The 13,058-nt window shown below is 40.2% G+C and overlaps 1 protein-coding gene and 1 non-coding gene across 5 annotated transcripts in view; one reads left to right on the plus strand and one right to left on the minus strand.

Annotated features, from left to right (window-relative positions):
- The first annotated feature begins 703 nt into the window (after window positions 1-703).
- Window positions 704-776, plus strand: trnak-cuu (transfer RNA lysine (anticodon CUU)). Its single transcript has one exon. It is a non-coding gene; the product is annotated as a tRNA-Lys (tRNA).
- A 4,918-nt stretch (window positions 777-5,694) lies between these two features.
- rcan3 (regulator of calcineurin 3) overlaps window positions 5,695-13,058 on the minus strand; it is a 34,776-nt gene continuing 27,412 nt past the window's right edge. For 2 of the 4 annotated variants that reach the window (XM_070920518.1, XM_070920516.1), the window contains exons 2-4: window positions 10,551-10,724; window positions 9,046-9,217; window positions 5,695-6,191 (exon numbers count right to left, since the gene is read on the minus strand). In XM_070920518.1, the coding sequence (XP_070776619.1) occupies window positions 6,037-6,191; window positions 9,046-9,217; window positions 10,551-10,724 (501 nt within the window). In that variant the 3' untranslated portion in view covers window positions 5,695-6,036. The remainder of the gene's footprint in view (window positions 6,192-9,045; window positions 9,218-10,550; window positions 10,725-13,058) is intronic. The other 2 variants (XM_070920514.1, XM_070920517.1) reach the window with 2 other exon arrangements.

Consider the following 13,058-nt stretch of genomic DNA (forward strand, 5'->3'; position numbering starts at 1 on the left):
ATAATACTGCCCTGTATATGTGGTTTGACATTTTTCCACAATAAGGTCAGTATTTGCATTTTCATTTGCAATAAGACCTCAATCTCCTTTTATTGAACTCCATATCTGGAAGTAAAAACAGGGTCTAGTCTCTTTAGTTGTTCGGTTTTCCCATTATGTCAATTTTTCATATAAAAGTAATGGTAATAATAATGATGTAGTAATAATGATGCTATGGTATTTTGAATCTATGAGGTATGTGGTTTGAAATGAATTCTTGTATATGGCCTGATGAATAAAATTATATTCCCTACCTATTGAGCTAATTGCTCTCTAGATGTCTACAAGCTTCAAGACTAGCTAGCAGCTCTGTGAAGCTACTTTGGCACAGTGGCTAAATGCTCATGTTAGCATGCTAACCACATCCATGATGCTAACACGCTCACAATGACAATGCTAACATAATGATGCCTAGCAGGCGTGTTCTTTACCTTGATGACCACTTGATGATCAGTTCAGCATGTTAGCATGCTAACGTGTTGATAGCAGTACACACAAAGTAGAGCTGAAGCTGATTTGAATGTTGTCAGTCATAAACCAGACTATCCTCAGGGACCACTGGGTCTTTAATTTACCAAATGTCACGACAATCCATTTAATCACAGTCGTGTTGGGTAACACCCTCCAAAATACAAAAAGTGTACACATTATCAGTTGTATCCGGGCCCGGCTAGCTCAGTCGGTAGAGCATGAGACTCTTAATCTCAGGGTCGTGGGTTCGAGCCCCACGTTGGGCGCGTCTCTTTTAAGTTTGAGCAGATTCGAAACGTTCGGACATATCAACCTCTCGAGTGGTCTATAAGCAACTACAGCCAAACTAGACCACAAATAAAATGACGTACCCCTGGCTCCACATTGGGGATGGTTTTTTACTTCAGGTTGATTCAGACACTTGGATGAGCCAAAGGTGACAATTGCCACAGCTTGGGTCTCTATTCAAGCATACCATGAACATGGTCACATGATGCTCGTGGCAGGTTTTGAGCCCCATGGTAGGCGCTAGTGTTTTTGGGCGAGCCAATCAATCAAAAATATCATCAAAAGTGTTTACACTCACTGTATTTATCACTTTATTGCCTGAGGGGACTTTGATGTAAAAGCTGAGGGAAATGTTTGAATTCAGTCAGAATACACCCATTATACAGTATCTGTTGATTCCACTATGTGTACTTTTAAGGAGTAGCTTTACTAAAAACTCACTGTATATATTCTTGTCTCACAACTAATGCATCACTTCAGATTCCTGCTTGAGAAGTTTGTGCTGTGTCATTATGGAGAGCACCTTTAAAGGAATCTGGAGCGACTGGGCCCATTAACACTCACTAGGGCCACATTAACCTGATCTGTTCCCCTCAGGTGCACACGCATCGTCACGTCCAACAGTAAGGCGCATTGTGAGGAGGAATTCCTCGCTCTCGGCACCATGAAGAGAGGGCTTTTTGTGTCATGGTGAGGAAGACACAGAGGATGCCTCATCTCACAGCTGCTCAGTCCTCTCTACCTGTAAAATACTGACAGCCGTCTTCTGTTTCTACCTTTAGACCATGAAGCACGTCAGCTGTGACACAGGTAACCTTTACGACCTTTGATCCTCTGCATACCTGCTTCTTAATGATAAATATGTTGTGTTTTGTACAGGTCAGGAAGAACAAATCTTCTCGCTAAAATAGTAAGATTCACGCAGATAGATATCTTTTCATCCTTTTGTGAGCAAACCTGTACTTGCAAACAGGGTTGACAGTGTGCTACCGTTTTGGCAGCTTGTGCGAAGGAAATGGATGAGAGAAACCTATTGTCACTGGATTCATGAGTAATTGTCTGTCTTTTCTTCATGGCTGACACGAGGAAATGGCAGCCGTGAAATTCAACAGACGGTAGGTCATGGCTGTATTGCCACACAGTCACCTCACCTTTCATGTTGTAAAATTTCATGTCCAGTGTTGCTCACTGAAAGAATCATTAACTCAACCTTGCTGTCAGCAGCTTTACCATTGAAACAAGGCTCAGACCAAACAGAATATTAACTGTTTGTTAGGTCCTTGGGGGAAATATGAGGTGCAAAGTGCAAGTGGCAGCACCACTGTCCTGTTCTAGCATTATAAAGCAGGACTTAAATACATGTCACTGAGGTGACAAAGGCTTTTCTGTGTATTTATAGCCCTGTGTGTAACACAATACCAAACCAATGGGAGTTCAGACGTTTTAAATTGTGAAATCTTTTGAAAAGAAAAGAGCAAAGAAGTGGTGAGTGGATGATAAGGACATTGGTACAATATTGCTAACAATGCTAACATGCTGACGTTAGGCAGGTATAATGTTCACCATCTTAGTTTAGTTTAGCATGCTAACATTTAGTAATTAGCGCTAAACACAAACTAAACACAAGGTTGATTATCAACACTTAGTTTTGGTGATATTTCGATCTGTAAAGACTCTTCTGCTCATTTATAAAGTTTTGTTTTGTATGAAAATATAAAATAGTGGAAAATAACATAATTTACTAGATAACAACCTGAAATGCAGCTTTTCATTTTGGTTCACATGGTGAAAACCAAGCAAAGGGATATAGCTCACTACCAGCTACCATCTTGGACTGGGAAATATAGCCAAACAAGTTTAAAATCTTTTTTTATAGCATAGATTCTGGAAATGCAGCCATAAGTGTTGCTAAACAACCTTCTGAATTTGCATAAATTTACCTTAAAATGGATTCTTAGCTCTGTGACTTGAATGTGATGATAATATTTGAAAGGCTAGTTTCAGATCAATATATGTCATGCAATCTGAACATAATGTGTAATAAATCTAGCAGGTGCTACATTTATAGCCTACATTGGAAGTTTTGCTTGAGATTCTGTTCCTGTACCTGTATTTGCATCCCAAGTGTGTAGCCCCTAAAATAAACAAGACTAAACGTGGCTTTTAAGAATAAGTCTTTATGTATTTCTCTATGTGAAACAAATGGCTATTATACTACACAAATAGAAGCGGATACTGTAAGAGACAGAGACCATCTCTGAGAAATAAGTACAGAACATGAAAATACACATACCGGTATTATAGAACTGTAAATTATTGCTTGTTTTGCTACTTTGTTTTCTGGATTCCTACAATACAAGACACAATATTCATATTTCAACAGAAACAGTACAACAGTGACAAACGGTATTATTGACCTTTTTAGTAGACGTTCCCCAGAAATAAAAGAAACATTCAAACAGAGTCCATGTTGAACACGACACAATGACAGTTGGTTTTGATCGAGCATCTTCAGGACTTATTGTTACACATTTTTGTATTATTTTTTTTTCCATTACAACATTGCCAAGAGAAGCCGTAACAAACTGCACACTGGGACTGGCCTCAGCAACAACAAAAAAAAAAAAACACTTGGCATATGTACATAAATATACATTTTCATTTTCAACTGTGACCAAAATGCACCCGGTTTGAAACACCATGACCACAGAGAGTAAAAAAATCTTCACGAGTGTCTTCCTCCTGCTGCTCGCTGCTTCCTCTTTATCATAATCCACCTCAGTAGTTCCACCAATCTGCTGTCTGCTTAGATAACCGCGACAGCTTTCCTGTAGTGCCAATAAAACTGCACTCTGCCAACACTGTGCATTTCAAAGAACTGCTTAACTTTCTCAGAAGGTAAGATGAATGTTTCTTGTGGACCAACACGAAAACAAAGACATTGATTTTGTTTTGCAGTGTCATCCTGCCTCATTTAAAACCTATAACCGTACTGCACTGTCTACATCCTTACAGTAGTACACTCCCATAGATCCCAAAAGGCCTGAAATTCTCCGAGGTTCACACTAGCAAAAAGGAAGTGGAGTGTTTCACTCACTGCAATATGCTGGTGAAAAGGCTAACCAGGTGTTCAGCTTGAGATAAAAGAAAAACAAAAAAAGACAAGAAACAGAGAAGAAATGCAATGTGCTTCCTACTTTGTCTCATGAAAGACTGTTTTTATATGAAGGAAACAAACAAAACACTGACGATAAAGTGCTCACATGCAGACTGACTTGTCATTTGCTTACTAATATTGTTATATAGCAAAAAAGTATTTTTAGATTTCATGCTGCCTAATGACAAATAAGGTTTAGACTCACCGCTGACACCCAAAAAAGCCCTGTTAGGAACACTTGTTCATGTTGCTTCTAAAGCACTGAAATATTTCATTACATGAGTAGGTGAAACACTGATATGATATGGGACTGTGGGGAGAATTCACCCAAAAAAAGGAAAAATATTTAAGCGAGGAGTTTATGAATTTTAGTGGAGATTTAGTTTCCACTGAACTAGAAAAGAACTATGTGTGTTAACATGAAATAAAAAATAATGCAATAAAAAGTACTGCAGTTGTGTTGGGAAAATATGATCTCTTTCTGCTCACTTTAACAATATACATCAGTGTCTTGAGTAAGAAAAATCGTTTTATGTTGTCACGACAATATGAGGTGAGTGAATGCTTTGGTTGATATCTCATGAGGCTACCTAATTTTCCCTTTTCTCAAGCAAAATGCTTTCAGGTAAACTACAAAATCTAAAAGGACTATTTCCGCAAATCTACTGCTCAGCTATTTACAGCGAGAAGCAGTGCAGTATTCTGGTGCGCAGCAGGAGACGGTCGAGAGCCCCGCAATTGCTTGGAGATATCAAGAAGATACTCAGTGCAAAACAAGCAGTAGTAGGTTTCAGGAGAAAACCTGACCAAGAGAAAGTGGGTTTGATCAAACAACATAACCAAGACATTAAAGATGTGAATTACAACAGAGTCAGAAAAATAAAAGCAACATCCCGAACCCCTTGAAGAAAATGAGGGGGATGAAGTGTCTCTGATCCATCAAATCCCAACAAAAGCGACAAATGCAAATTTGCCAACAAGTTGAAGACTGAACTGTCAATCTCATGAAAAAACCATTCAGCTTTTTTTCCCCCCTAAGACGTCACTTTAAACTCTGCACGGGGATTATGCACTTGCGTCAAAAGCGTCACACTATTTCCCTGTCATCACAAACAACAATAAAAAAACACCTCAGCTCCTCATCTACAGAAGTAACTAAGCATGCAAAAAGGGTTGGGGTATCAAATACATAGTAAGAATACACATCTAGTAGTTCAGCAAAAACAACACCTCTCCAAATAAAAAAGACAAAAAGCGAAAACAAGCGAAAAAAAAAAAAGAAGAGAGTCAAACAATCACCACAACGTTGTTAGTCACATATGGCGCTTCGTGCTGTGTGTGATGTTAAATAGGTTCCTTTTTCTTGATATATCTTGTTAGTATTTGTGTTTCTGTACGTATCTTTTGTAATACAGTATATACATGCAGAGAAGAGCGGGAACATCACACACTCAATCTTGATGCAAGCTGAAGCGACAAACCAGCAGATATGAAAATGGATGAAAAAGAAGAAAAAAATAGACATATTTATATTTTTATATATATATAACCTGAAAACACAATTTATTGTAAAAAAAAAGAAAGAAGAAAAATGTCTTTGTTTAGAGGCATCACATGTACCTCAACTGAAGATTATTGTACATACAACTGTGAGACGAAAGGAGAGGTACAAGCTAATAAGCTAACTAGCAAACTACTGAGCAGGACTAGCAATGAGAGCTGAGTGTGTGTGATAAGTGACAGGTGCCTGCGTAGGGACAGGTATTCCGACCCCTCTTGCTGAAAACGAGGGGGGTTGGTGGGGTGGCGGCAAGCATGCCCGCCGCTCCCCACGCTGTCCGCAGAATGTGATGAGTGTGTGTGTGATTCTCATCCATCCCCTTCAAGCCGCCTCATTCCATCGCCACGCTCCTCACAAACACCGTCTTCGAGCAATGTTTGTTGGTTTGTTTTTGCTTGTAGTTGAACTGAAATGAGGGGCATCGACGCTCTCTGTGAGTGCAGAGACGAGAGAGAGAGGGCAGGTGTGTTGCGGGTTTAAGGGGCGGTCGGGGCCGCACCGGTGTCGGGGGGAGGCCTCTCTAGTTGAAGACTTTGGGGGGTCCGTCGGGACGTCTGGTCTGGACGATCTGCTGCTTTGGCCGCGCCGCCTCGTCCTCCTCCGTCTCGCTCTCGCACACGTGGACAACCACGCTGGGGGTGGACTCGGTCCCTGCATGGAGCTCGTACTTTTCACCTAGAAGAGAGGAAGAGGAGGGAGAAGGGATGAAAAGGGGGGTGTGAATCAAATATGTATTAATACACGGCTGCCCAGCAGGCTCCCTCCGTCATGTCGAAGTGTCCTTGAGCAAGCTCGGTCGCCACCGGGTGAATGAGACTTAGCTGTAAAGCGCTTTGGGAACTATGAAGGTTGAAAACGCTTTATAAGTGAGATCATTTTACTAGCATTTCCATTTGATGCTACTCAAACTGTCAATCCACAACACGCCGCTACATTTATTTGACAGCTAATAGTCAACGGTTACTTTGCAGATTAAGGCTTTACAACCTTTGATCAGCTTATAAAACTACCCAACAATATATAAAGTTAGAACATTTCAATTCAAGGCATCATTAATAATAATCACCTAATATAATATATGTAATCATCTGAGATTATCCAAAATATGTTTTTACTTTTGATACTCAAGTATATTTTGTTACTTAGTTTAACTAAAGTAAAATATTGAATGCAGGACTTTTACTTGTAAAGGAGTACAGTGAGAGGCCTGAGCAGCTCTGGTTGAAATAATATGTAGTTTATTATTTATTTATTGTTACTATTCATTAAACATTGAGGATATTTTTACTGCACAAAACAATCTACCGTTTATTGCATTGAAGATCAGGATCAGCACTCAGGTGGAGGGACGTGGCTTTGAGAGAAAACAAAGAGAATTTCCTTGCAATAATCTCGCTTTTTGTCCAGATTCAAGATTGAAAACATACACTTGCTAGATTGTATCACAGTTACCATGGAGATGAGATCAGACAGCTGGCAGACAGGAGGAAATTGGTTTAGTAGCTTTTCGCTGTGGTGCCAAACAGAAAGATGGGCAGTGAATGGAGTCCTGCCGTTACCGCAGAGAGTTGACAGAGGGAGTCAGCGCGCTGTGCTGCAGCGCCGCGCTAATCTGATTTTAGATGCCAGGATGTGAGGCGAGGGACAAAGCCATTTCCTGATGCCTCATGTTGCTATGGTAACAGCAGAATGTGTCAGAAGTGATCCTCTGGGCTGGACTGTGTGTGTGTGCACATTGTTTGTGAGTATGTGGAAAGTTTAATCACATCTTTGTTGATGATAAAAAAAAAGATAATAGTGTTCAAGTGAATACAGACTTAGAAGCAATGTTTTCCAATTTATCAGCATGAGCATACCCACCATACACAAACATGGAACAACACCGTGGAGCTGAAACACCTATTCATGTGTGTTAGCCGACATTTTATAAAGGTTGCTGCAATCTAAAATCTTGTCGACAAGGCAGACAGAGGCGACATTATCTCTGAGCAGAAAAGCTGCCGGGGGAACGAGGGCTGCTGGAAAAGATCTTAAAATCTCCCAAATGTAACTGCGCCGAGCTGAGCTGCCTACACATTTCATACGCTTGCTAAAACTGTATTAGGATGGGGACTGCACAAAGATCTGTAGTGAAACTGATCTATGTTTTAATCATTACATCATTTTGTTGTGTAGTGTTTGTTCATGATTCCCATTTCTGACTTTCAGACTACTTTATTGCCTTCTTCATAGGAATTGAAGCACCTTTAAAACACCATTTACAATGATAATGGTGGCACATTTAGCACACGAAAATCTTAGTAATTACTGAAACAATTAGTCCTTGATTTCAGACAGAGGTAGACAAAAGCCGGCGGAATGTGGTGGAATGTTTATCAGCTGTAGCTAGCTAGCTAGGTAATTAAGCTAACGTTAGCTCCATGGGTAGGCTAAAAATGCCTGTCTCTAGCTGACTCGTTTTAAAACTAGAACCTCATAAAAAAATGTCTAAAATGCATGTGATGGCTACATACTGTACATAGCATCATGCTAAAATAGTGAGACTAAAGCTAACAGGTCTCAGCCAAAAATATCAATGTAGAAGACATGAAAATAAAGAAACATCATTGTTCTTGTATTGCAGGGTAGACCTAGTTAGTCCTATTATTATGTATGTTAAGGAAAAATGTAAGATTAAACTGTTTGGGAGCTCTGATAGCGTCCAGAATCGGCTAACCTGTAACCCCACAAACCTATGTAGTTAATTAATGATATGCTCCTTGGCCATGGAAGTAATGTTTGTTTGCTATATTGTAGGTAGTAAGCTAGTTAGCTAGACATGCTAACTAACTAATTATAGTTTGCGTTAGAGCAGATTAACACGGTCTAATTCCTTCTTTACACTTGTGTTGTGGGCTTGGGGGAGGCTAAGAAGAAGACACAATCCTCCAAACTCTTTAAATTCTGAGTATCATCACAGGCACACACACACACAAATATCGGCATTGATGCATATTTCCTTAGAGATGTCAGAATAGAGCAAGTGAGGGTGAAGCACCCTGACATTGACGGATGGCGGCCAGCACTGTGGATTTCATTTATGGGCTTCAAGCTGTTTTGAATGTTGCTGCCTGACTAAGACCAAGTGCACAGAGCAGGAAATTCTATTTTGATGGCCATTTCACATAAAAAGATCTATTTTAATAATGCCACTCAATTCATAATTATATTGGCTATGATCAGGTAAATTAGACCTAATGCTGCTTCCAAGACATTTCTGAAAAGTCAAAGAAAAAAACAGTGATGATTCAACAATGTCCACCTCAGTTCCTTCATCCAAATTGCTTCCTAGACACATAACCTTTCAATAACACCCTGCTGAGGAGCGTGAAATTACTTCCTGTTTGTATCTGGATGAGATGACTAACTCAAATTAGATTTTTTTTAAAAACCTTCATTATACAATGTTTCCTCCGTGTTGTATGTGTGTGTGTTTAATCTATCAGTATACTGCACAAGTTTGTTGAGTACACAACTACTGAGCACTGACCAGGTCCTAGCTTGGCTACTGCACACAGCAGGTCGTAGTTGATGACGGGCGTAGCGTCTTCGCTCTGGCTCCAGCCCACAGGTGGCGAGGCAGGCGGTGAGATCAGAAACTGTTTGACGGGCTGGGGAGGGGCCAGGTAAGACTTGTCAATGTTCTCGTCGCCATTCTGGACCTATTGGAGAAGAGATGACAACTGATAAAGGCTGTAGCAGCTCTAAAGAGCAGAGCAAAATGATATGAAGCTGTTAAATTCCTCTGGAGGAATATCTAATTCTAGTCTGTACACCTGTTTCATGGTTCAGTGGTTCAGTACACTGGATAGTGGACATAGCTACAAGCTATGTAGGGAGTAGACAAACAGATGAATACAGTCTTTTACCTTTGAAACAATAGCGCAATGCTCTACAAAGACTTTTAACGTATATGTAACTTGCAAGAAAAACACATTTGTTTTGCTGTTACAGCTTCAGTCTCAAATTGCAGGCTCCTGCAGATTTTGGCGTTTTGATAGCTGCCAATTGCCATAATTACAATACCTACATGTGGCATCTGTTTGAGCGGTAAAATCCTTAATCCTCTTACATCAAAGCACTGAGAGGTGCAGCAGGGGTCATGGCTGGTGATGTATTTGTGATAAAACAGGCATCAATTATAAGTTGACTCACGAATTCCCAGGAAGCAGGAATTTGATGATTTGCAGGCCAATTGACGTCAGGGCATCTGGGCTAAACTGTGTTTTAAAAAGACATCTAGCTCACATGTAACAGTTGTTTTAACATATCTTCGGTGACTACATTTAAATGGGTTGTCTGAACTTGCTACACATTGAGATATAGTAATTTAAATGCTGTTGAAACAATGATGTCTCAACTTCTGTTTTTTAACCAAATTTAGTCCACTTTTAACCAAAACGACAAGACATCTTTCCACCAACAGATTATGAAATCCATGCCTCCTCCAATCTCATTTTTGTAGATGAGTGAAAATTTATAATATGTACAACAATTTCATCACAGTAGTGAAGATATAGGCTCATCTTATTTTGTGTTTGTACAAGAAAGACACTTGACTTTGCTTTTATTTCACTTTCTCCCCCAAAGGCGACACACACACACACACACACACACACACACACACACACACACACACACACACACACACACACACACACACACACACACACACACACACACAAGCAGCTACGACGGAAGAGAAATCAAAAATGTATGCGTTCATGTGTTCAATCGTGTGACTGATGAGGTTTGACAGGAGGGGTGGTGGGTTGAGGAAGCAGTCAGGTGTGGCTCAGAGAAGAGAGACAAAAAATGAATAAAAAAGAGAGGAAAGGACTTGAAAGGAGAGTTTTTTGTCCCTGTTGTGTGCGAGCATGTCAAAGTGAATGATGCACTATAGCTTCCCATGTAAATAAGCACTGCTCTTCCTTAGATGGTCGATGTCCCAGGCCCCCTGCCTGCCCTTTCCCAGACCCCTTCACTGACACTCACTTGGGCAAAGTAGAGCTTGAGCTTTGTGCCGTTAAACTCGGTCTCATGCAGCTCGATGCGAGCGCGGGCAGCGGCCTCTGGGGTGCTGAAGTTGATCCGGACTCTCCGGAAGCTTTTGAACATCTGGAAATTTGTCTGTTCGTCGTAGATCCTAAACAACGCCTCGAACCTCTCCTGTAGACAACAGAAACAGAAAAAAGAACAAATGTAATGAGATGGATTAGAAGATACAGTATTTGTGTTTAATAATTGAGCAGGTTGTTGCTTAGTGTTTTGTCATGTATGCTGATATTTTGAAGATACTGTAGGAAAACATTCTCATGATCTGTTCTGGATAGAACACATTGAATAATAATGTGAAAGAGTATCAACAGGAACTAGGCATATGGGGCTGCAAATAACAAGTTATATACATTATCAACTAATCTGTGTATTAATATTTCGATTGATTCCCTAAAAGAAAACTGAATAATTCTGTTACAATTCCTCAAGCCCGAGGTGACATCTTCAGATTGCTTGTTTTGTCCGACAAACAGTCCAAAACCCAAAGACACTCAATTTACACAGATATAAAAGAAGAGAAGTAACAAATCCCCACGTTTGAGAAGCTGGTTCTCAGATTTCTTCTGTTGATCGCCTAATCGATTAACTGACTGACTGAGTGGTTGCTTTCTGGTAAAATGTCCCCTGGAGCTGCTCAGTAAATATCATGTTCTATTTAATATGCTTTCTTTTATAAAAAAAAAAATACCTTCCAATTACATAAGGAAAATGTGCTAAAATATTCTAACCGTTCTGTTAACATTTCATTTGCTATTGAGTTCTTAGGGAAATTAGATTAACTTCCCGTCATTTTCCTGCAACCTTGTCTGATGTCTCACAGTCCTCGTACCTCACTCTCCCTACCTGTTTTTTCCTCTCCTTTCTCTGATCACTGCCCCCGTCCTCCTTATGCACCACACTTTGTCTTTAACCATACCCATATGATATATATACATCTCCCATGTTTTTTCACTCAATCCTCTCCACGGACACCAAATTGGCCTCCTCAGCTGCAGACTCAATCAAGCATCTCAGTAGGAGGGCGAAAGGAAAAGGAAAAGGGCCGCCGGGAGGGCTGATTTCTGAGTAATCACTAGCGCTATTCGTCTCCAAGCCGACCGTCTCCCAGCACAGGCGGAAACGTGACTATGTGCAAAGACATGGCCACATTTACACAATATACCAAGCAAATTTTCCTTTAATTTATTAATGTGCCCAATGTCCTGAGAACCACATGTGAGCAGTCAGTGGTATCAATGTCAACCGGTGAGCGAACCTATCAAATCAGTCCGTGATTGTGTTATTGCATGACAGCGTTTGTCTGAATATATTTTCTTTTCTCTTTCAGGCAGTGGGAAACACAAGACTGAAATGCTCCCACAACACTCCCCTTGTTCGGCTGACACAGCACCTCTCACCAGGATGGAAAGGGTGCGAGCGTGTCGGCGGCGAGATCTGCCTCTGCACATTAGTGACAGCTCAGAAATGGCAGACACCAGGTATCTGTGAACTCAGCACAGTGAAATGAGTGCTCGTTTCGTTCTGTGTGTCCTGTTAGTCCTGTGTGCTTTTGATGAGTCCATAAAAAACTCTTGCACAAATACATCTGGTCTCATTTGTTTGACATTTGGTGATTCAAAAAAATCTCATTCCATTTGAAAACATTAACACATATTAGGATGTAATGTTGTACATCATTAAACTACAAGCAACACACTGCAGAGATTTGGGAGTTTGGGTGTGTTTATCATTATGAACCATATGAACTAAAGGGCGGACATGATTTGATTTCCATATTCATATGCCGGAGGAAAGCAGTGCATTGCTATAGGGCTGCATTTAATAAATTGTAATTGTTTGGTCAACAAAATGCCCATACAAATCCGTCCAAGTAATCTTTGAGTATAATATATATAAGATATTCCGTTTATTATAATGTGAGACTAGAATATCCTCACATTTGAGATGCTGGAACCATCAAATGTTTGCCATTTTTGCTTGGAGTTTAATGATTAATCGATTAACAGATGTAACGCTATTTGTCCTCAGTGATCAGTAAACTATCAAATATAATCTTAAAGTATACAGCATTATTAATAAAACATTTCATAATGATTCATCAAGGTGCTTCCATTTTGCAGTTCTTGACGAATGTCTATTTCACTACAGCTAAGGACTAAGTACTTGAGCATGAGAATATGCTCTAAAATTCAGGATGTATTCTGCATCTCTGCAGAGAAATCACATCATCACCCTGTCTGACACATGCAGAGTTGCTAATGACTGAGCAAGCTGTGAACCACAGTTATGCTGCAGTGTGGTGTACACTGTGGTAAAACAATTTGCATTTTAAAGAATAAGCAGATTAGCGCTTTTACTCATAATCCTCCCTCCCTTCCTTTTCTTTTTATTTCCAGTTCTTCTCCCCATGTAAGTGCATCTGGTCTTCCCTTGCTAAACGCCTCG

This window comes from Enoplosus armatus, chromosome 15 (assembly GCF_043641665.1).
Source record: "Enoplosus armatus isolate fEnoArm2 chromosome 15, fEnoArm2.hap1, whole genome shotgun sequence".
In the NCBI taxonomy this organism is placed as follows: Eukaryota; Metazoa; Chordata; class Actinopteri; order Centrarchiformes; family Enoplosidae; genus Enoplosus; species Enoplosus armatus.